The following is a 21,255-nucleotide window of genomic DNA, read 5'->3' as shown; positions in this document are numbered from 1 at the left end:
ATAAAAAAATGCCATATAAACACCTTTAGCATGCAATCTATAAGCAGAAACAATGTCTGTTAATAACACTTGTTGATATAAAAAAGTATTGCCTTATCATCTTGCGAAGACCACCATGCTGGTAGAGCACATCTCTTGCAGACTTTTGGGGTTTCCCTTTCTGAACAACTTTTACTTTGACCTTGTAATTTGTGCTGTTGGTGTTGAGAGAGTCTAGGAACACCCTACCGTCTGCCATGATACTTTCCTGGTTAAGAGGTAACATAACTATATGTTAATATTGGAACTGTACAGTTACTGTGAGCGTTTGGGTGGTTGCACTCTGCAGAAGGTAATAGAAAGACGTTTCTTAGAAACTTATTGTTTAAACCGTATGGGCTTCCTTTAATCTCTATTTTAAAAAAAAACTGTGGATTAAACATGCTTAATGGGAGGTCAAACCTTAAAGGGAATTCTCAGTAAAGATTACAACTATGGTTGTCATATTTATTTCCATTTACTTTAACTATTCATCAGATGAAGGCTGTATACCACAATTACACAGGGATCAATAATAAATACGGTTTTTACTGTGGCTGATTCCTCCGAAATTATGTATCGACTCTCATAATTTCCATTTATTGAGGGGAGTGCTAGAAAGTTTTTCTATATACAACAAATAGATAAAGAAAGATAACAGCTGCAAAATGAGGGAAAACACTTGAACATCTCTAAGACTGGTTTATATCAGTGACTCTGTTTGATAAGAAATAATCACCACTGAATTTTATTTACAATTACAAAACGTAAGCCATCAACTCCTAGTACCATGTATACGATGAGCGATTTGCTGCAATTTGTCCGGCAAAGAAATGCAGAGTTAAATTAAAAATAAACAGAGGTGACTGGTTTGAAGCTCGTACCTAGAATAAACTGCCGTTTAATGGTGTTGGTAACAGCGATTCCTCTTTGCAAATATCCCAAACTTCTTCTGCAAAATAAGGTGTATGAGTTTGTTTCTAGAGGGAAGAATTGAAAAGTGGTCAATGCTACACCTTTAAGGAATTGATTGACATAGAGTGTTAACCATTACTCTAGCTAGTACACAGTAGGGTTGTAGTATTGGATTTTTGAGTATATCCTGGGATTTTGGTAGGGTAGTGTGAGTATGTGTTATTAAAAGCAACAAGTCTTGCTATAGACGGATATATCCGTTGATATTAAGCGACGGGTCAAATAACCTTAAAGTGGTGACATTTTTGGGCCCCACCACGCAAGTTGTTTGTTTAATGCATAATGTGGTATGTTACTTGGCTCGTTTTTAGTTATGAACGGATATTTGCCGTCTAATATGTGATTTTGTGTATTAAAAGTAATTGTACTTTCGGTTTGTTGTTTTTTTTTATTTGTTTCGTTGAATTGCTATCTATTTAAATTTTAAGGTATATCATTCGTTTGTTATCTATTTTAATTTTGCACGAATATTTAACAAATAAATAGTTTGTACAAACACTAAACGGTTTTTTATTTAATTCTTTTGTTTCATATATACTGATCATTATATAAAAAGTGATAATTTATTTACTTAATTACATTCAACAATTTTTTTTTTTCATTTTAATCTAACTCGACTCAGCCCAATTACGTATTTACAGTATTTTTTGCGTAACCTCAACCTTTTTAATATTCGTACTAAATTGTAATAGTTAGAGTAGAATTGAATGGATAGTAGTTAACAATTCACTGACACAAAAAAAGTATATAAGGAACGTTTTGAGGGTTTATGAAATAATTAGTGTGTTTTGTTTTTTTTGGATAGAGTTTTATTGATACGTTGTACTTTTATTTTATTTTATTTTTGTTTACGCCTATCTTTTTTTTAGGGGGCGTGTATGTTTGTACGTAGCTAATATGTTTGATGTACTTTTGAATCTCTACTTTTTTGTTTAATATTTTTACTATTGTTATTGATGTAGTCTTATACAGCTAAGTTGCTATTCAGTTGTTTCAATTTTAGACACTTGCAAATGCGTTGATGTGTCTTCTTAGCTTTAAATCAGCTCATTTTTTAAGCGAGTAAAGCTACGTTTTGGAGCTAAATATACATAATTTCTTATTATCGACATGCTCCATCGTTGAATTTTGCATTGAATCTTTCTTGATCCTACTATTAGTTGTTTAAATTTGGGAGTAATTCTTTCTTTGGTTTCTTCATTTGATCCAGACCATTAGCAGTTTTTTTTTTTTTTAGTTTTATTATTTAATTTATAACTATAATTTCCTATCTATGTTTTTTATTTTTCCTTTTTTGTTAATCTGTTATTTTAGTAGGTCGATAATGGCCGGTTTTTTTTTTATCTTGATTTGATCAAGAGGTTTTGCTGTTCTTAAAAATACGCTACCAAATGATTTCCATTTTTTTATATAAAAAAGCCAAAGGATCAACCATTAGTTTGTTTGGTGCACTATCCCGCCTGATCGGAAATAACATAGGTTGGGATAGTTCGCTAAATAATAACATTTGGTAGACTTAGCAAAATATCAGCAACAACACCAAACAAACCTAAAGCCACAATATAGCAGCATATAGTGTACGCGTGGCGCTCGTACTTTTTCTAGGATTTCAAAACACAGTCGGTTGGTTGGAAATTGAAGTTTCCACAGCCTGATGCAGGTTGCCAGGACATACATTGGACGGCCAGAGCATACTTTGTGGGCACAAAATTGTCACACCATTCACGTTAGGGCAACATTTACCTACAGATGTTGTACAGGAAGGGGAACGTCAGTTATTATTGTCTAACAAGTCTGGGAATATGGCAGCAGAAGACATGTATGCACTTAAAGAGAGATTTAGTTACTTACCTAACAAGTAAATGTGGCTATATAATTTCAACAAGAGAAAGAGCATCGTAAGACACTACATTTTTGACAAATGTGGTCAAACCTTTGCCGGGACACAGGACCGAAAAAAGTTACTTGACTTGCTTTCCGCGCTCTTGAAAGTGCAACATAAAGCTGCCCGTGAGAAAAACATGGGCGTGGTAGGTACACAGCAACCTGGCTTAAAGTCTGCCCTTGGCATTTGTTCACCGTCATTGCAAAACTGAGTTTTAATGGGAACTGATTCCTCTGAAATTGAAAAGGGTAGTTAGTTGAAGGACCTGGTCTAAGTTTGATCCGTGGTATGAACACATGATCTCCTGTATGCTGTCCAGTCATTATTACACATTCAATTGAGTTTGGTAAAAAACGCTTGCAGATCAGGCGGGTCCCATTGCATAAACCAAATGATGGTTGGAGGTTTCGGATTAAAATTACAGGACAATTTATCTTCAATACAAGTTCGTGAGGACTCATTCCACCAGGATTAAGCTTGTTGATAAATTCGGCTGGGTAAACCGCACAGTTGTCATCTAACATCGAATCATGGCTTGTGTAGGTTACAGGCTCACCTGGGAACTTGTCAATAAGGACGCTGTTGATGGCATCCACATCTTCGTTAAGTGGGGTCAGAATTGCCCGGTTTGTAAAAATGTTAGAACCAAATGTGTCACTGTGGTAGAGTTCTGGAAATGCAACGACAGCCAGATCAGTGATAGGGTCTACATTATCAAGCGTCCACAACTGTACAAGTCCAAAGAGAAGTTCTATATATTCATGTTCTTTGGTTTGTAACTGACCGTTTCCAAGCGACAGCAAGAAACGTGCAAACTCTGGGTCGGACTGCGCGCGTATGTTTTCAGTCAGTCTAAATTTTTGAAGTTGTGGCCAAAGAGGAGAGCTAACCAAACTTGCCTCAACCACTTCTTGTTGAGACTTTCTGGGTAGTATTGGAAGTGTTTGTCGAAAATCCCCCCCAAACACGACTACTTTGCCTCCAAAAAGCTGGTTTGGGTCACACAAATCCCTGAGAAGAATGTCAAGAGACTCGATATTCTGCCTTTTAGACATAGAGGCTTCATCCCATATTATCAAGCTTGTAGCAACTATCAATGCTGCCAAGCTACTTTGTTTAGGAACGTCACATGCCAACGAAACTTCACATTCCAGAGGGATTTTGAACCGTGAATGGGTAGTCCTGCCAGTGGGGATGTTTGCTGCGGCGATGCCTGATGTAGCTGTCGGCAAGACAATTTTACCCATAAGACGTACTTCAGCATACAGTGCGTTGTAAAGGAAGGTTTTCCCAGTACCACCTGGACCGTCCACAAAGAATGCGCCAGGTTTAGACCTCTGGACATGTTCCATGATTGTTGTGAACGCTTCTTTCTGAGCATTATTAAGCTGTGCCTTACACAATTTACATTCCTCTGGTATCGGTGCATCAAGGGCATCTACTATATCCCGGGTACGTCTAATTTCATCATCGTTGCATGTATCTAGGTGGTCTAAACCAAATGTTGCCATGGTCTTGCCCATTGCTTCTAGATACCGCTCAACTTCTCGTGCCGTAAGTTGACTTACTTTCTGAGGGTGGTCTGGGTATCTATGGCGAAAGTCTTCAGATAATGAATCATAATGTGTCTCCCATAACAAACAAGGATCTTTTGGGTGGGAAAAAATGAGCAAAGTTGAAAACAGGCGTCGTAGTGCTGCAGGCATTTGCACTGCGCATGCTTCTGCCATGCACAACTCAGCAGCATCTTGTTCTTCTAAGAGACCGTGTCGGAGTGCTGCCTCTTGGAACGTTGCACACGTATACCCTTTCACAGTCTTTAATGCTTCGAATGACGTAGGGCCTCGGATGTGTAGAAGCAATAACCTTAAGAAGAATCTTTCGCCTTCGGCCGGCGCCACAAAAACGAGCCTACCAATCACAATTACCTTGTTTCTCCGTTCTTCCCAAGTTCTAGTTCTGGTGTCCCAGCGGAAGTGTTCTGTAAATTCGGCGTACAGAAGGCGTGGGCAGCCTTTTGTGGCACTTTTCCTGAAAAATTCAGTTAGGGGAGTGCGTGCTTTCTTTTCATCAGCAAGAACATTAGCCAAGTTATCAGTTGGCCTTAGCCGTACCGTCTGCATGTTGGGGAGGTGAACTTGTAGAGGCATTACTGGTGGGTGGGTTTCAAATAGATCAAATCCAAAGATTCTCCATGCTGCTTCGCAGGGAGAAACCCATCGCCCTGATTGAAACTGCGAAATTTCATCCACTGTCTTAGGATCATTACTATCCGTAACACTGAAAGAGATTCTGTCATGACCTTTGTATATGTATTTGTATAAATACTTAACAGCATGCATTGTCGAACATACTTCGACATTCAGGTGGCAGTCGAAGAGGGCTAGTAAATAGGGGTTATAAGGGATTACCCATCTGTTATCCATTTTGTGTCCTCGAATCAGAGTTGTTTTTCCTGTGTCGCGCCTCTTATATTCTGGATAACCAGCAATATTGGTTGTAGTAATAATCGAAAAGGACTTTGGGTACTCATACTTGCATTTGCCAGAGGTCTTTCGATGCTTCATGCATGAGCATTCAGGGTTGACCTGGCCACATGGACCGTGCATCATATGTTTCAGCACAGTCTTACGTAGGCCAGGGTTAGCTGTGGTAGGAATTTCAGCACATACAAATTTGTCAAAATCAGCAGGACATTTCAGCCTGTACCCGTCTTTAAGTATGATGAGGAAATGCACGTGAGGTAGGCCTCTTTTCTGGAATTCAACAACATACACGTAAGCAGCCACTTCTCCAAAGATCTGCTTTTCAACTATTTGCTTCTTCAGAGCCAAAAGCTTGGCCCGGAAAACTCTAGCTACTAAATCTGGTCGGTTTTGCGCTTCTTCTCCTGGAGCAAGAAGTTCTTTTATTTCAGGCCAGCCAGCGTTGCATGTCATAGTGACAAAGAGATCTGGCTTCCCAAACCTATGTACCAGGGCCATTGAATTGAGATATCTCTTTTTCATGTCTCTAGGTCCACCTAAAAAGGTAGGTGGCAGAATTACTCTTTTACCTACATTTGTTGCGCGACATTCTCCATTTCCAACAGTATCAATGATTCCCTGGTACAATTCAGCTCTTATAGTTTCTTGATTGTTTCTGAAATAATCGAGCCTTGTATTCTCTATCTTAACATACATGTCAACCACATATTGTTGCAGACATCGGCCACCTCTTAATAGCATATTTCCGGGGCGGTTTTGTAGCTTGTAGCTGTAATATTGTCGGCATGATATGACTTTATCCTTGGGACCATAACCTTGTTCTGTGCCTGTGTCAACATTGTGGTCCATTTTTTAATTTAGAATGTATATATTGCAATTTCTAAAACAAAGTTATATATGTAAGGTTAATTTTAAAATCTTTGAATGGGTACATACGGCGTAATTCATTTTCTAAGAGGCCCTCAACTGTCTGGGTGAGTTCTAAGTGAGGCCTGGCATCTGGCATTTGTGTTTTTGAGGTAGACATGTTTGGTGTGATCTTTCGAAGGCCCTGTACCCATCCGCATTCTCCAGCGGGAAAAAGCAGTGGGTACTGCAAAGGATCATAACATCCATAATAATGCATTATCCTGTGTGCTTGATTATCTTTTGCGGTGACAGTTATGTGAGGAGTGCTAGACTCGCTAGAGGATGAACTTTCAGCCCAAATCACAGCGACCTCATCTGACGTGGGTGCGTTATACACCCTTTGGTCTAACGCTGTATTTCTGCTTAGCAATATATTGGTATTTTCATCAATGGGTAGTTCTCTTAGGGACCGAAAAAATCGTGCGTAAGGGTTTAACTCGGTTATTTGCATTAGGATGTTAACTATATCTGGCCTTACCTCTGGAAAGCAACCTGAACGATTGAGCGCTTCATGGTGGCCATCATAGAAATAGAGCTGCAGATATTTTGGCCTACCATTATGTGGGAGCAAAGTAGGGACGTGATGATACATTTGCCCATGAAGCTGAAAGACATAGATACCTTTGTATGTAGTTGCATGGAAGGTCCCGCCTATTGAACTAAATGCAAAGAGGTTGTTGTACATCCTTGCAAATGTTCGGAAGTGAACGGCGTCTTCATCAAAAGAAGTATACAGTCTTACCAGCTCAGGAGGGTAATCATTTGTAGGTAATTGAATTGTACCGTCTCCACAAAGAGAAAAAAGCCGTTTCGTATGCAAGCTTATTCGCCAAGCACTTTGGACAGAGCTTACGGTCGGCGCTTTAGTGGTTTCCAAAGGCAATGGATTGTCCACATGTGCAGGAGGTAACCCTGTTAAAAAAGGGCACCATAGTGTGTAAGTTTAAGTATTGGCTACTATTCTCTAACATCCACATTACCTGTAGATCAGTAATAGAGCTTACGCAATCGATTGATTTGGGCTCTCCTTCTCTTTTTTGGGCGTGGTGGTGGGAGTGTTTCCGGGGTGTCCCTGCAAACAAAGAATATGGGCAACCTGTAATAAGTATCGTAAAAACATAAGGAATATAAGGTGAAGGCTATACCTATTTCTACTATCAGGCTGTCGAAATGTTGCTCTTGATCGTTTCCCACGCATAACTGGTGTAGGTGGTGGAGCACATAGGCTGTTGTTTGTACATGGTGGCAAGGCGTTTGAGGTGAAAGGATACTGCACCGATAGTAATGGCAAGTTAATCTTTAATATAGATAGGTAGAAAGCCAGGATTTGAGCAATGCAACAAACACCCAAAGGTAGTAATTAAAGAACCTGACTGCCAGGATCCAATTACAAGCTGCTATAATATCAGAAGGGGAACATAGGAATAGTAATGTAATTATGTAAGCCACTCAGTCTATAAATGTATTATGCACCTTCGGACATGCAACATATATACGAAGATTACCACAGGACACCAATTTAGGATTTAGGTGACACATGCCATAGCAAAAGGCCTGTGTAATAACTAAACTTGATTTCAAACCTGCTTTCTATTAATCTACTAAATTACACCCTTTTAATTTAACAAACTTGTTTTGGTGTAAATGGTTTTAGTTTGTCCAATTACTTGTTAGGCGACTATTTGTGCATCGTTAAGCGTTTGATCTGTATTGTTTTAGGTACCGAGGATACGTAGGCTCCAGATGTGGCCTCAACTATTCCTATGGTTAATGGAGTAATTTTTTCTTTTTAAAAAAGTTTGATTGTATTACTTCCGCAAATGTTTTTTTTTTGTAATTATTATTTTTTGGTTACCTGTTGTTTGTTTTATTGTTCTAGTAAGAGGATAGGCCCCTGTTTACATGTGCTAGGGTAGCATAACCAATTTAAAATCGCGTAAAAAAATTAGGGGTGACTTATAAGCATTACTAAGTTTTTAGTTTTTTTTTTTAAAAGAACAACATAAGTAGTATATTCGATTAGCAAAAAGGCGTCCGCCTCAAAATACATCACATTGAATGAGCATACGTGCAATATAGGCACAGCAAACCACACATTTATAGTGTCATAACGTTACAGTTCGATATTTCGAACGCCTAGGATAAGTACAAACAAAGCAGAAATGCATTACACCTAAAAACGATTAAGCGAAAGATGGTGCCAAAACTAAACATATTCCATGTCTGCCTACGGTAACCCATACCATTCCTTACATAGCTAGTCACTATCCTTTTTTGAAGCGGTCAAACATTTCTTCAACATGTTTAGAAACTCTAAAGTACCGGGGGCTTAGCTCTTGCAGTCGGACGTGAGATTTGTGCTCGCAGTTGAACACGCTTTGATTTTTTTAGGGGGTGGAGGAGGACCATTAGGAGGAGGGATTTGGAAAGCCTTAGCGCGTGGAGTTGTAGCCCCTTCCTCAAGGAGCAAACATGAAGGTTCAAACTCTTCCTCTATGCCTGTTAGTCGTGCCTTTGAAGCAAGGTAGGTTTCTCGTGCTAGCGCACAGTTAAGAATGACACGATTAGTGGCTGGAGTATCATAGTTTGCATCTATGATTTCAATGTTAAGTATTGGGGCAACATATTCAATCACTTTCTGGCTAATTCATGTTTTGCGCTTCCGAAATTTGAAACAGCCACTAACCATTTCCTTTTTCCCACTAATTACTCCAGGGAGTGACACGGTAATAAATGCAGTGTACCGTTCCTTCCCATGGCGAAGGGTATCCATTGTAGTACAGTGAATGGGGAATTTTTCAGTCAGGTGCCTTAACAGGGTAACATAGTCAAGTGTGACTACTTTGCGGGGTCCTGGCAAGGGCTCCTGAAGTTCCTCATTCAGCGGGAGGTTAGTATGGCCCTTCATAAGTTCTTCTAACTCTCGCTTTTTCAGGTTGTAAAGGCCGGCAAACCTTTGTGACAGTTCCCTTTTGGTGTGGGTGAAGTCCTTGACAGTGACATTATATTTAGTCATTAGATCACGGACAGCCTGCATAGCCGCATGTTCACACGACTCTTCAGGAGTTAAGGCTGGACCGCCAGTGTATATAAAGGCAACTGGTTCACCCTCTGTGCGGATTGAAAGGTGGACGCTATTACCTCCTTTGGCAGCGTAGCGATACTGAGGGCTTGAGAACCGAAGGCATTCTGCTATTTGCTCTAGCAAGGGTTGGAACGGTACTACTACTTGTATAGATGCAGGACCTAGGACCTGTGATTTTATTAGTTTCCTACATTAAAAGACCTGGGAATAGAAAAACTTGTAATGTCCTATCTCTAAAATGAATAAACAGGCCGGTGGGCGACAAAGATCGTTAAAACGCAATAGGTGTATAGAACAGCACTTCATAGTTTTGCAATGGTATGGGGTTGCAGGAAGGCAGCTGTTAATTATTTTTTGTTTTTTTTTGAGAAGTTACATTTACATTTTAAACTAAGGTGCGCTATGAGCTAGCATTAGTATGTACAGTTTATTGCTTATCATACATACACAAGTTAAGTTTGTTTGTACAATATTTTTTTGTCTGTTTTCAGTACACATTATGCATTCGTTTATTCTGTATTGTCCCTTTTAAGGATAAAACTTCAGGCCATGGTTATTGATGTTTCAGTTAGACAGTTTATTTAGCTGGCCTCATATACCCTACTATGAAAAGTCGCACATTTGTAGTTACACATTAAACATGCTACACACAACATAACACAGACAACTCATTCACTTTTAGCATGCATTTTCCTCTTAGGTAGTACTTGCAGAAATTCCACAAACACACGAAAGAAAGCACTCTCTACTTCTAAGGAAACGGTAACATGGTTACCAGAAAACATAACATAGACAATATTTTACTTGAAATGCAGTACGTAAAGGTTCGTAGAGTACAAGAAATTGTATATGTGAATGTATATATACCGACTACTGAAGCGCGAATAGGGTAAATTAAGCACGTAAACAGACTATACCTTTCGTGAGGCAGAAGAAGAACCCGGTGAGTTCCCAGCTATACTTTCCCAACTCCCCTGCATTTTGCAAGTTTTTCCAAATTATTTGAGCCTGAGTACATAAAATAATTGCAAGGATAAACCCCCACACTTTGTTTATATATATATATGCATATACAAGTACAATGTAATGTTAGGTGTAGAATGTAAATAAAATAATACACTCACACTCTAGTTTTAACTACAGCCACTATCTCAAATGTATACAAATTATAGGTCAATATGTAAAGTTTGGGTTTAAGAATTACCCATTACATATGTCCAATTCAATATCAATGTCTAGTTAGCCTTTTTGTTTGGGAGGTGGGGCTTATTCTAATCCCGAAAAATGTTGTCCAGATTACTACCACCAATAGTTGGTAATTGCAATTGCACATTATAGTTATAAATTAAATATTTTGTACAATACAGCGCGCATTTCAAATGTACACAAAACATTATACGATGTCAGGTTGCGGTGAAACAAGCCGTGTCCTTTATATCGTTTTTAATTTAATCAGAAATTTCATGTACCGGTAAAATTGTATTTATTTAGTAAAGCTTAGTCGTTCCGAGCTGGGCCGTCTTGCCTCAAATGCGTGTATATCTGTGTTCAGACAAATCGTCTGGTACATTTGGTACCATCAACTGTCAAGATTTAGTTACTTAAATCATGGGCAAATTGATATGCTTTTGTTTGTTAGGCTCAAAAGAAAAGAAAGGCTATTATGTCTTATAAGTAGTACCATTGTTCAATGGAAAGATAACTTATTCATTATTGTCCACCCCTCTATGCATGATTCAGGGGATTGTGTTATTGTGATAGAATGTGATATGTTATGGTGCCTTACGTGATGCAATTGGTACCTTTTTTTTTTCCTTTTTTTTCTGAAAATATTATATGAGGTTTGAGGAAACTTGTAATCTAACTAAATCGCGAGTTACAATAGTAATCACCAGTTACAATAGTACACACTCTCTCGATATTATAGAGTTTATGTAAAGTTTGTTGACGTGCTCTTAGGTAACTCCCGCGATATTATTAAGTTGAAGTAAAGTTACAGTTTGTAATATTTGTAAAGGTTTTATTTATATAAAAATAAGTATATATTTTGATAGTAATAATAATAATTATTTTAATAATTATTATTAATAAAAACAGTAATAGTAATAGTAATAATAATAGTAATAATAGTATTATTAATAATAATAATAATAATAATAATAATAATAATAATAATAATAATAATAATAATAATAATAATAATAATAATAATAATAATAATAATAATAATAATAATAAATTAGTTGCTTGTGTTTTAAAAACAAACCCCAAAGCTGTAAATCTTCAAGGATCCTTAAGCGATTTGGTTAACTCAGATGTAAGGATCGAGTGGTATTTTCTTTACATTGACTCAATATATAAATGTAACAAACAAACGTATAAGTCGTCAAGACCGTAAGAGAGTAATTCCAAGTCATTAAATATAGAGTATGCCTTTGTAGCGAATTTACACACGTATTCAGACAAACGTGTAATTCCTAGTGGCATTTCATGAATGGGCCCCATTTTCATTTGAAGCCATGCTCCTATATGCAGGAAGCAGTGACATCTGTTACCATTTATAAAATTTACAAATACAAATCCAAAATCTGAACAGTTCAGGGTGTAATTTCGGTAAACCAGATTAGTTTGGCCCTCTAAACGCCCAAGAATTATAAACCGGCAAGTTGTTTAGCTAAAAGAGACAATTAGCTGCACTTGTTTTAATGTTTGTTCACCGGGACAATGCCCAATGTCCATTACATTAAAAGTATTTAATGCAGGCATTTAAAGATAGAATAATGGACGCAGTCCTCCGCCAGCAGCTGTTCCCACAGCTGTTAGGGTAATGATAACTGTTGCGTGGAACGTACATTCCTTGCGGTATTATGCTGAGGCACTGATAGCGTTGTTTTTTAAAAAACCGAGATCATTATCGTGTACTGTGGGCGCATCTGTTTAAGGAGGGTTAAGGGAGGTGGGGAGGGACATGATCTTGAACATATCAGGCCACTGCTATTCTGCAGCTTATGTAAATGACTCAAGGATTGCAGTAAAATTCTTCATGTAAGGCCTTTTGCATCTATGTTAAATTCAACTTATATGGAATATGCATCTACAAGTGGACGTAGATGCAGTCTTCAAACATTTATGAGTAGACATTGTTCATTCAGCCTAGTAGTTTCAACAAAAGTGTTACTAAATTCAACGGGTGATGATATGCAACTTTCAAAGTTATGTAGGTGGCCAGTGTCAATGGACAGGAAGGTGCAGATGACAATTATTTCCTCTTTTTTTTCAGGAATTGTATTTTTTTAAAAGACAGGGAAAGCACACAGACGTTGAAAGCATGCATCAGAAATAAGTGTAAGTAGCGCGTGTAAAAATAGGGTGAGCCTATTGAAACGGCTAGATCAGCATACCTGATAAGTGTAGTGCACATATTCCCATAATAGCAAACCTCACTATGCAGGATAGGTTGTTGTATATACTTAGAGGTAGTATATAAGCGTCTAACGTGAGATGTTTGGAATCTCTTGAACAGTCTCACTGCTTGCGGCCTGTTTTGCGCACAAACAAAAACTCGTAAATGGTAGATGTAACAGTCCTATTTACCAAGTCGTGGAAAAAGTAGCAGAGTGTCGGGTTCTTATCCAAAGAGAGTAAACAGATATGACACCAGAAATCAAAGTCAATGCTAAAGAAGCATATAGTGCAAACAAAGAAACCGTAAGATAAAAGTTACCATTGATAGAACGCTTGCATACATTGTTCAAAAGCAGATTTGAAATTCTTTAAACAGTTATAGTTCAAACCAAAGTCGAATGACTTTCTACTAACCAGACACCCTAATTTACAACTGTCATAGAAGTGCCTAAATTCCCAAAATAAAGGACACCATGCTATCCTTCGCACGACAAGACAAAATGTTAGCATACGGAAAGGAAAGACTTTCCTAACCAAGAGAGACCGAAAACACAAAGAAACTACTTGTCACTAATACATTACTATAATTTACATGCCCAAGAAACACCCCGAAAACCTTCCAAAAACAAACAACTACAAGCTATATTACAAAGGCAATCTTCCAAAGAGTTAGCCTCCAAAGACTACTTATTTGCGTAGTTATTTGTCAAACTCTAGCAATCGGAGTCATAGTACCCCTCACCGCCCGAGTTTTGAATCCCACATACTAAAGTCATCCATAACCTCAAAGCTTTCCTCATCTGACCACCCCGCCTCTAGTTGACGATGGAATTCAGCTTTTTCCTCGTCATTAGTAAAAGCCCTGCAGACACAATACATTTGAACCACCTTGTGCTCACGTTCAGCTGTTATCATACCCTCGACATTTTCGGTCACTAATTGCTTATTATAATCAATAAACACTTTTGATGTTTCGGTTCCCACCAGAAACATTTCAGCCCAAGCTTTACAAACCTCAGCCACATTCCGCTTATCAGCCTTGGCAAGCCTATCAAAGACATTAGACATAACCACGCCTAAACCAAGTGCTGGATGGTGAGTTGTAGTACCATCCTCTGGTTCAGCTTTCTTTACATCAGCATTTGTGAATATCTCTTTTGAATTGAATTGATCCTGCTTCCATTTAATGTAGCCTGCGATGAACCCCTTTTTATCCTCTTCATCTAAGTAGAAAAGGCGTGTGCATGTAAAAGGTTCCATATTAGTCCCTTTTTTTTGATTTTTTTTGATGCTGTGGAGTTATGATCAAAATATGTTTATGTTGAGGGATAGATTAGTGGAGCATGTTTAAGTTTATATAGTAGGTGAGGGGACAAGTTTCATAATGACTGATTTTGGCAACTGAAGAGTCACATATGACATCACTCCAACTAACTTAACTCCTTTGAATAGTGGCTGTCTTGTCAGTAGTTGGGATTTTGATGGTTTCCCTTCTTTTTTACTATTCAATGGAGTTTCTACACTGTTCTTTCACGTAACCCTTGATTTCGTTTCTAACTGCAACTGTTCATTTATTAAGTTTGACTTTTGTAATAATGCTGTGATTAATTATGTTAACATTTTGATTTAAGTTTGTGGTCATGGATTACGGTTTCTTTAGGTTTTTTTTCTCTTTAATTGTCATTAAGGTTGTAATATTGTTACATTTGCGGTCAACCGTTACCAACACTGCTACTGATCAATATGCTTAACAACTTTTAAATACACGACGCCTTTTTTTCATTTTTTTTCACAGGTTGAATTTGATGTAATATCAGCTTGCAACAGTCAACTGTCGTAATAACACTGCTATGTCAATAATCCAATATGGTTAATAGGTAAATATAAGTATAATGTACCATACATTATGTGTATTTGTGGGTTCTAAATATTATAAGGCGCATGGTGGTAGCCTTAGATTAATTTGTTGCTGCACAACGAGCTATTACTTGCCAGCACACACACTTCACTTCTAAATCTTTAGCTGAGCCTGCAACTCTTCCCGAACTTCGTGGTAGCCGCACTCGCATACTGATATGACCTAATCGTTCTGCTGAAATTGGTAGCATGTTTTAAATTTTCACGTGCATCAACGTAATAGGGAAGGACCCACATATCTAGATATCTATATATATCTCTCTCTATAAATAAACCAAATATATATATATATATATATATCTGTACACACACACACACCGGTACACGCAACCACATACAGACACAGACACAAACACACAGACACAGACACACACACACACACACACACACACACACACACACACACATATATATATATATATATATATCAAACACAGATTCTAAGAACTCACAATACCAACAGGAAGGGCAGAAGCACAAACTATTTGATTGGGCCTGTTGCCCTGATTTTTTTTTTTTTTTTGAAATATGGATACAATAAATATGCATCCGTAAAAAGAATGTTGCCAGCCGATCACTTATGGATATAATATTTAAGCGAAAGAACACAATGGAGTTACATGCATTCTTGGGCAGATTTAGCTGAAATTTACGTACCGTTAGGCAGCATAAAGGGCAGTAGATGTTGCTGTTAAACTTCCAAAACCATTATCCTGCATACTGCAGCCTCTTACTATGTAATCATCACTGCACACCATCCTATCTAGTAAATCAGAAACACTGAACATTAGATATAGTGTAAATCAGCCTTAGGGAACATTAAAGAAATGATTATTGAAACTTAACTGACCATGTATGGGCCAAAAGAGACGGTAGTATTTAATGGTAATCCTTGTAGCGACTGTTCAGAGAGGATCGCCGACTTGCCTGCCCTACTACACCTGAACATGGCATTACCTCGTGTTAGTATTAAAAAAACCATGGATTGTCCGACGCAGCTACGTAGCTGCGTAATAATTAATGAATATAGACAGCAGACCTTAAGCAAGATACCTATGGTAATATTGTCGACCTGCTACCCCAGAAACATGCCCTGCACGACCGCGCCCTGCCCGAAAGAGCAACTAACAGATATGGTTGACATAGATAATCCTGCACCAGACCTGAACACAAGTACGTTTATTACATTTCTGAAACATTTACTGGGTAAGGCCAAAATCACAAATGAACATAGCAAATCAGCCAGTTGAAGTGCGGTGTCCACGCTTAAACATAGAACCAACTACTGGTGACAATAAAGTAAGGTTTGTTTCTGTTCTAGAAACAAAAGTTTATAAAAAGTCAGGCGAACGTACGTTCAAGCGGTGCAGTTAGGTGCAGGTTAATCACCAATCACCGGTGCACACAACAAACCCCGCCCATGTCATCAACAAAGTGAATGTTCCACTGCAGATGCACATCAAGACTCTGTTTCGGTCTTATACAACCCATTTCGCCACCCATGAATACGTCAACATCACAAAGCAAGAAACAAATCAGAAATCGCAAGGCCTCACCGAAGCTAAGGGCATGGATTGAAGGGGAAAGATCAAGCGTGGGGAAGGTACTTGGGGGGTAACTATCCATAACCACAATGAACTCCTCATTTTAAAAAGGGCAAGGATTAACCAAAAGGACCTGCAAATTGATGACCCAAAAAGGCGCAACTTCAATACAGCGAACAACTGACCACACCCTTTAATCTCACAAATCTATTTTAGACTCATGTACACATTTACAACACCCATAACAGGCCCTTAAGCCTTAGCCAAAGAAGGTGTAACGGCAATAGACTCAAATAGAATGCACTGGTCACACCTTCAATCTCACCAATATAAATCTACTCTCGTCCCGTCCAACCTCCAAGATTTCGACTCTAGTAACTCTAAATTAGGCTTTTTTATTCAGTAACCCCACTGCAGTAGCTGAAACCATCCATACTTAGCCCCAATTAAAATCCCAAATAAACACCAAAAGGCGCTGAACTAATTATTTTCGAGATTCACACCTACAAAATTGTGATTGGTAATCCGGTAAATAGTTTTGAACTGCCCTAGAATTGCCCTTAAATAAATTCGTATTTGCGATTAAATCGTATAAAATCACAAATAACATTGCCTAAAAGCTATCATCGTATAAGACGACTCCTTTCAGCTTGATTGCAATCAAATTGCACCATCAGTATATTTGTATGGCCATATAAGCTAAAAAACAATATGATATAGCAATTACCGTCATAAGTAAACGCACTATTAACACAACAATATACACATTGATATCTCATAAACACTGTAAAAATTTATTTTGGGCATTAGAATGTTAGGAGGAAAATAAAATGAAAAGGGATTCAAGTTCATTGTACGTTAAATATAACCCATCTCGAAGAAATTACGTAACCAACGTCTATTTAAAATTAATGCAGAAGCAATTAAAAAGTAAAAATCAGGAACTCCAACAATTTAAAAGGGAAGTAATCGTACTATGAAAGCATTTCCAAACCTGTCTTAAGTGAAACATAGTAGAACTAATACCTCCTCTTATCAATTACATCGCCACCTCGAACCAAGACACCTCCAACCACGACGACAACAACCTGGTTATTAAAGCCACCCCGATTAGCAATCAAGCACCCTAGGAAGTCAACAATTACAATAAGGAAAAAAGGAAATTAAAAAAATAGTTGTACCAAGACCACAAAGAAGATTCAATAATCAACAAAAGCAAGATCGAGAATTACGTGATAGCTCTTTTTACATTGGTGTAAACATCGCCGCCCACATCTTTGGCCATCGCCATATCTAAAAAAAAGGCAGACCTAGCGATAATTTATAAGAACAATCTGGTATAAGCAAAGTTATCATTTGAAGTGTAAACTAACACAGCAATAATAAAACCTTTACGAAAGAATTGAACATACCTCGATATATTAAAACCTTCATCCTCACCGACAAATCAAGTCAATTGTAAAAAAATAAGAACAATGAACAAAACCAAAGATTAAGAAATTGTAACTACTCAAAGAATCGCAAAAAACCTAAAGTAAATTCAATTAATTATCTAGAAAACCACTGTTGATGATCTTATAGACACAAAAATGATGTGATGATACCAGGTAAGTACCAGGTGCGTATTGTTAAGATAACCCAAACTAAGAAACACCTTAATTCATGTTCATAAAAAGAAACTCCAGAAAAGCTAATGTGTAGAGAACAGACCCTTAGTGATGAAGGATAAATATACTGTGAGCTTTACTCTCGCCCGATAAAAGTTTATGTTAACTGAGGACAAGTTCGTAGGTGCTCTAAATTGTCAAATCATCCTAAATTTAAATTATCAATTTTATTCATGTTCTTATTCTATATTACAAAGAATAAAATCGAGAAATTTGAACAAAAGGAAACTAACATGAGCTTCATCTCGACAATCTTTAAAAATCGGTTCATAATCATCCTGATCTTAAACCACAAGTACAATTTCAAAGAAAAAGTAAATAGGCATTATCAACTCTAATTTCAGTTCAGTCAGCTCTATTTCTACGATTGAAGAACACTCAATTTCGTAATCGCTAAAAACCTAATACCACCAATATTTCAAAGCAAAGGGAGATGGGCACAAAGAATTCAAATTAGAGTAGTCAAGCTCAATTGCAACCAATATACATCATCTCTAAATGACTTCCTTATTTCTCTCATGATTCAGACTAAATTCTTATTCTCTCATCCTGTGTGTACCAAGTCTGCATAGAAGAGAGACATTTCACATTGTTGTTCTGACCTTCCTTATCCGGAAATTGTGTCGTCCTCTTAACCCAACTTCTATTTCATAAATGAGCTTATTATCTTAATTAACCCTAAACGTAACATTAAACGTCTATTTACCTCTCACCAACCTTCCCCTCACTACTATCTATGCCCTTACTACATGCTAAGATCAAACCACACAACACCCTGCAATAATACTGTTGTTATTACCTGACTTGTCACTGAAATTATGAATGCAAGGGTTTCTCCCATGTTAATAGCTCGGGTGTACTGGCAAGAGCTCCATACTTGTTTCCTTGACTCGACATTTCAGCGTGCTTCCAGATTATGTTCTGTGTTTACATACGGAAAACTGTAAGAGCAACACATTTAAAAGTACCAGGTAGTGGTTTTTCGCAACCCCAAAAATTGACAGATCAAATATCTCAGCGATGAGGTATCCCTACAGCGTGTTTTTCAGTAGTCCAACAATACCAATTACAATAAAATTACGAATATTCTTAACAAAGCCAAAAAATCACCTGACCTTCTGAACTTATCTGGTCTTCAATGAGCTCAGAAATGAACACCCTTGGCAAAGGACCCTTGAGATTTAAGGATGTAACACTCCAACCAGTTGGTGGATCCAGTCCCATTCTCACTTTGCAAACTGCAGAAGATAATTTTATGATTAAAAAAAGCAACTCAATTATTAAATTGGCAACACCTCATTTTATTGTTCAGTAGTCACTTTGTGCAATTCTCGACACGATTTTCATGATGGGTCAACCGTAAATAAGGGTTATAATGCACACATCACAAGAAATCTACCAGTACAGATCTCAATGATAACATTGCATATTACCTTGGACCTTCATTTCCTCCTCAAACTAAAATATATGAAGCTTCCACTGTTACAAAATGCAAAACCAAAATTAGAATCTCACAAATATATAAGATTGTACTTCAGTGCAAGGGTCTAACACTTTACTGCACAGTGAGCCCATAAATTGACAGTTGCACCTTACAGCAATTGAGGCCTTCAGGCACGGACTTTTGTTGTCCAGTTTTATTGCTTAACAGAAAGTAGGGGTGTAGTTCTGTATAATAATATCTTTAAAATAGAATGGTACACTGAACGACCTCACTTAAAGGACATTTTTTTTTTGAGGACCATGATTTGTCCACTGGAATCGACATCATGCCTTGCTGCGAGACACTCCATAACAATTGATCGAGCAGATAACCATGATCGTGCTTAGAAATGTACGGCCTGAAACAGTTTTTTTCATCGTTATAAATTAGTTAGCGAAAGGAAAAAAGGCTCTGATACTACTAACCATATAGTAGAAAGGATTTTGGCAAAATGAGAAAATCATTTAATTAATCAGTTCTCAAACTCACCTCCAAAAACTCGGTTCCGGTCAAAGCTATGGCCTTCGAAAGGCGTCATTTTCTCGTTCGGATGATTGATTGATCAGATCTGTCCAATTAAGATTCAGCCTTCCCACTCTAGATGAAAAGTACATATTGATGACGTATTTTGGCAAGAGATCTCAGTATTGTATTAGTTGATTCCGTTGTCTGCAGATTAACCGCCGCCCGCCACAATGGCCAAATTGTCAATACGAATTTAGCAAAGATAAAGTTATCCACTCAAAGATCTCACCACTCACAGGCACAAGTCAACCCCTCCTTCCCCATATGCAAGGTTCAAATACCTCAACAAAGTTCTTGTAGACACTAGAAACAAGTGATGCACATCCGGGTGTTCCCGATCAACTTCAAGCTGTTTCGCTATTATCTCTTTTCCATAATGCTACAAATCCAAAGATAAGTATCACTGGACACATTCAACTTAAATAAAACATTCCGAAAACATATAAAATCCCACTAACCCAAAATCGAACTCAAACCAATAATACTTACTCCTCTCGTCGCAATCATTTGTTTACCTTTGATTAAATACCTCTCACAAATAATATAATAGGTAAACAAATGATTGTGACGGAGGGACTACAAATTGTCGACGTCACTCAAATATAAAATCACTCGAAAAATATAAAATCATGCGAAAAAAGAAAGCGATTTCAATGAGACATTTCGTCGAGCACCTTATATACAAGAACAACACTGCTAAGTTTAGTACCAAATCCTCGGATTTCCAACCATCAATTACGAAAATTAGTTCAAAACTGGATGTCGAGAATATTACCTGAGCCAAACCAAACCACCTCGAAATGAGACATTTCGTCGAGCACCTTATATACAAGAACAACACTGCTAAATTTAGTATCAAATCCTCGGATTTGCAACCATCAATTACGAAAATTAGTTCAAAACTGTATGTCGAGAATATTACCTGAGCCAAACCAAACCACCTCGAAACGCAAAATCCAAACCCGTGAAACCTAGGGTCGAAGCTCCATCAATCAAGGCAGTGAAACGAGAACGGAACGAAATAGCTTTGAAATCATCAAAAGCAGCGAATAGAAATTCAGATTAACAGCCCATACCTAGGTTTTGCCGACGACACTCAATCGCAGTGAGAGAAACAAGAGAGGGATGAGAATAAGTGGTGGAGTGAAATGGCTGAGGGAAAAGGAGAGATTGTGGCTGTGATTTTAGGAAAAATGGAGGGACAAGATCTTGAAGAAGAATCCAACGGTGGAGGGTACACTTGAGGATGAACTATTCATAGCTACAGTAAGAGTAAGTTTACTCTTTTTAAAGGTTAGGGATTTGAAAGTAAGTAAAGGCATATATTCTGAAAGGAAAAAAACCATTCAAATCTCA

At 37.7% G+C, this 21,255-nt stretch overlaps 1 protein-coding gene and 4 long non-coding RNA genes across 8 annotated transcripts; all 5 read right to left on the bottom strand.

The window, feature by feature from the left end:
• Positions 1-124: 124 nt before the first annotated feature.
• Positions 125-2,923, bottom strand: LOC141622622 (uncharacterized). 2 transcript variants are annotated; one of them, XR_012533041.1, is made up of 4 exons: positions 2,845-2,923; positions 2,590-2,736; positions 903-970; positions 125-247 (listed from the first exon to the last, which is right to left on the bottom strand). It is a non-coding gene; the product is annotated as an uncharacterized LOC141622622 (long non-coding RNA). The 2 variants fall into 2 exon arrangements; XR_012533042.1 differs by having other exon boundaries at positions 2,669-2,736.
• On the bottom strand, positions 2,921-7,250 carry LOC141621018 (uncharacterized). The gene is made up of 4 exons (XM_074437743.1): positions 7,232-7,250; positions 6,301-7,185; positions 3,301-6,191; positions 2,921-3,085 (listed from the first exon to the last, which is right to left on the bottom strand). The coding sequence occupies exons 1-4, from the start codon at positions 7,248-7,250 to the stop codon at positions 2,921-2,923; spliced, it is 3,960 nt and encodes a 1,319-aa protein (XP_074293844.1).
• Positions 7,251-7,276: 26 nt separating this feature from the next.
• On the bottom strand, positions 7,277-17,518 carry LOC141622621 (uncharacterized). Of its 3 annotated transcripts, none has more exons than XR_012533039.1 (8): positions 17,457-17,518; positions 17,251-17,312; positions 15,720-15,843; positions 15,531-15,621; positions 15,338-15,443; positions 10,276-10,332; positions 7,419-7,543; positions 7,277-7,345 (listed from the first exon to the last, which is right to left on the bottom strand). It is a non-coding gene; the product is annotated as an uncharacterized LOC141622621 (long non-coding RNA). The 3 variants fall into 3 exon arrangements; XR_012533038.1 differs by having other exon boundaries at positions 15,734-15,843; XR_012533040.1 differs by lacking the exon at positions 17,457-17,518 and adding an exon at positions 17,406-17,435 and having other exon boundaries at positions 15,734-15,843.
• Positions 17,519-18,696: 1,178 nt separating this feature from the next.
• Positions 18,697-19,900, bottom strand: LOC141622620 (uncharacterized). Its single transcript, XR_012533037.1, has 5 exons — positions 19,864-19,900; positions 19,483-19,732; positions 19,291-19,370; positions 19,007-19,129; positions 18,697-18,812 (listed from the first exon to the last, which is right to left on the bottom strand). It is a non-coding gene; the product is annotated as an uncharacterized LOC141622620 (long non-coding RNA).
• A 303-nt stretch (positions 19,901-20,203) lies between these two features.
• LOC141622619 (uncharacterized) lies at positions 20,204-21,196 on the bottom strand. Its single transcript, XR_012533036.1, has 4 exons — positions 20,976-21,196; positions 20,822-20,870; positions 20,675-20,720; positions 20,204-20,278 (listed from the first exon to the last, which is right to left on the bottom strand). It is a non-coding gene; the product is annotated as an uncharacterized LOC141622619 (long non-coding RNA).
• Positions 21,197-21,255: the final 59 nt, after the last annotated feature.

Source organism: Silene latifolia, chromosome X (assembly GCF_048544455.1).
Source record: "Silene latifolia isolate original U9 population chromosome X, ASM4854445v1, whole genome shotgun sequence".
NCBI classification, from domain to species: domain Eukaryota; kingdom Viridiplantae; phylum Streptophyta; class Magnoliopsida; order Caryophyllales; family Caryophyllaceae; genus Silene; species Silene latifolia.
This window is presented reverse-complemented; position numbering and strand designations above follow the sequence as displayed.

What these genes read in the sequence shown, in the direction of transcription:
- LOC141621018 (XM_074437743.1), bottom strand. An exon ending in CTTAGAAAATGAATTACGCC is followed by an intron (nt 6,192 to 6,300) that starts GTATGTACCCAT and finishes ATGTTGACACAG; the next exon opens with GCACAGAACAAGGTTATGGT. An exon ending in TATTGAAGATAAATTGTCCT is followed by an intron (nt 3,086 to 3,300) that starts GTAATTTTAATC and finishes ATTAAAACTCAG; the next exon opens with TTTTGCAATGACGGTGAACA.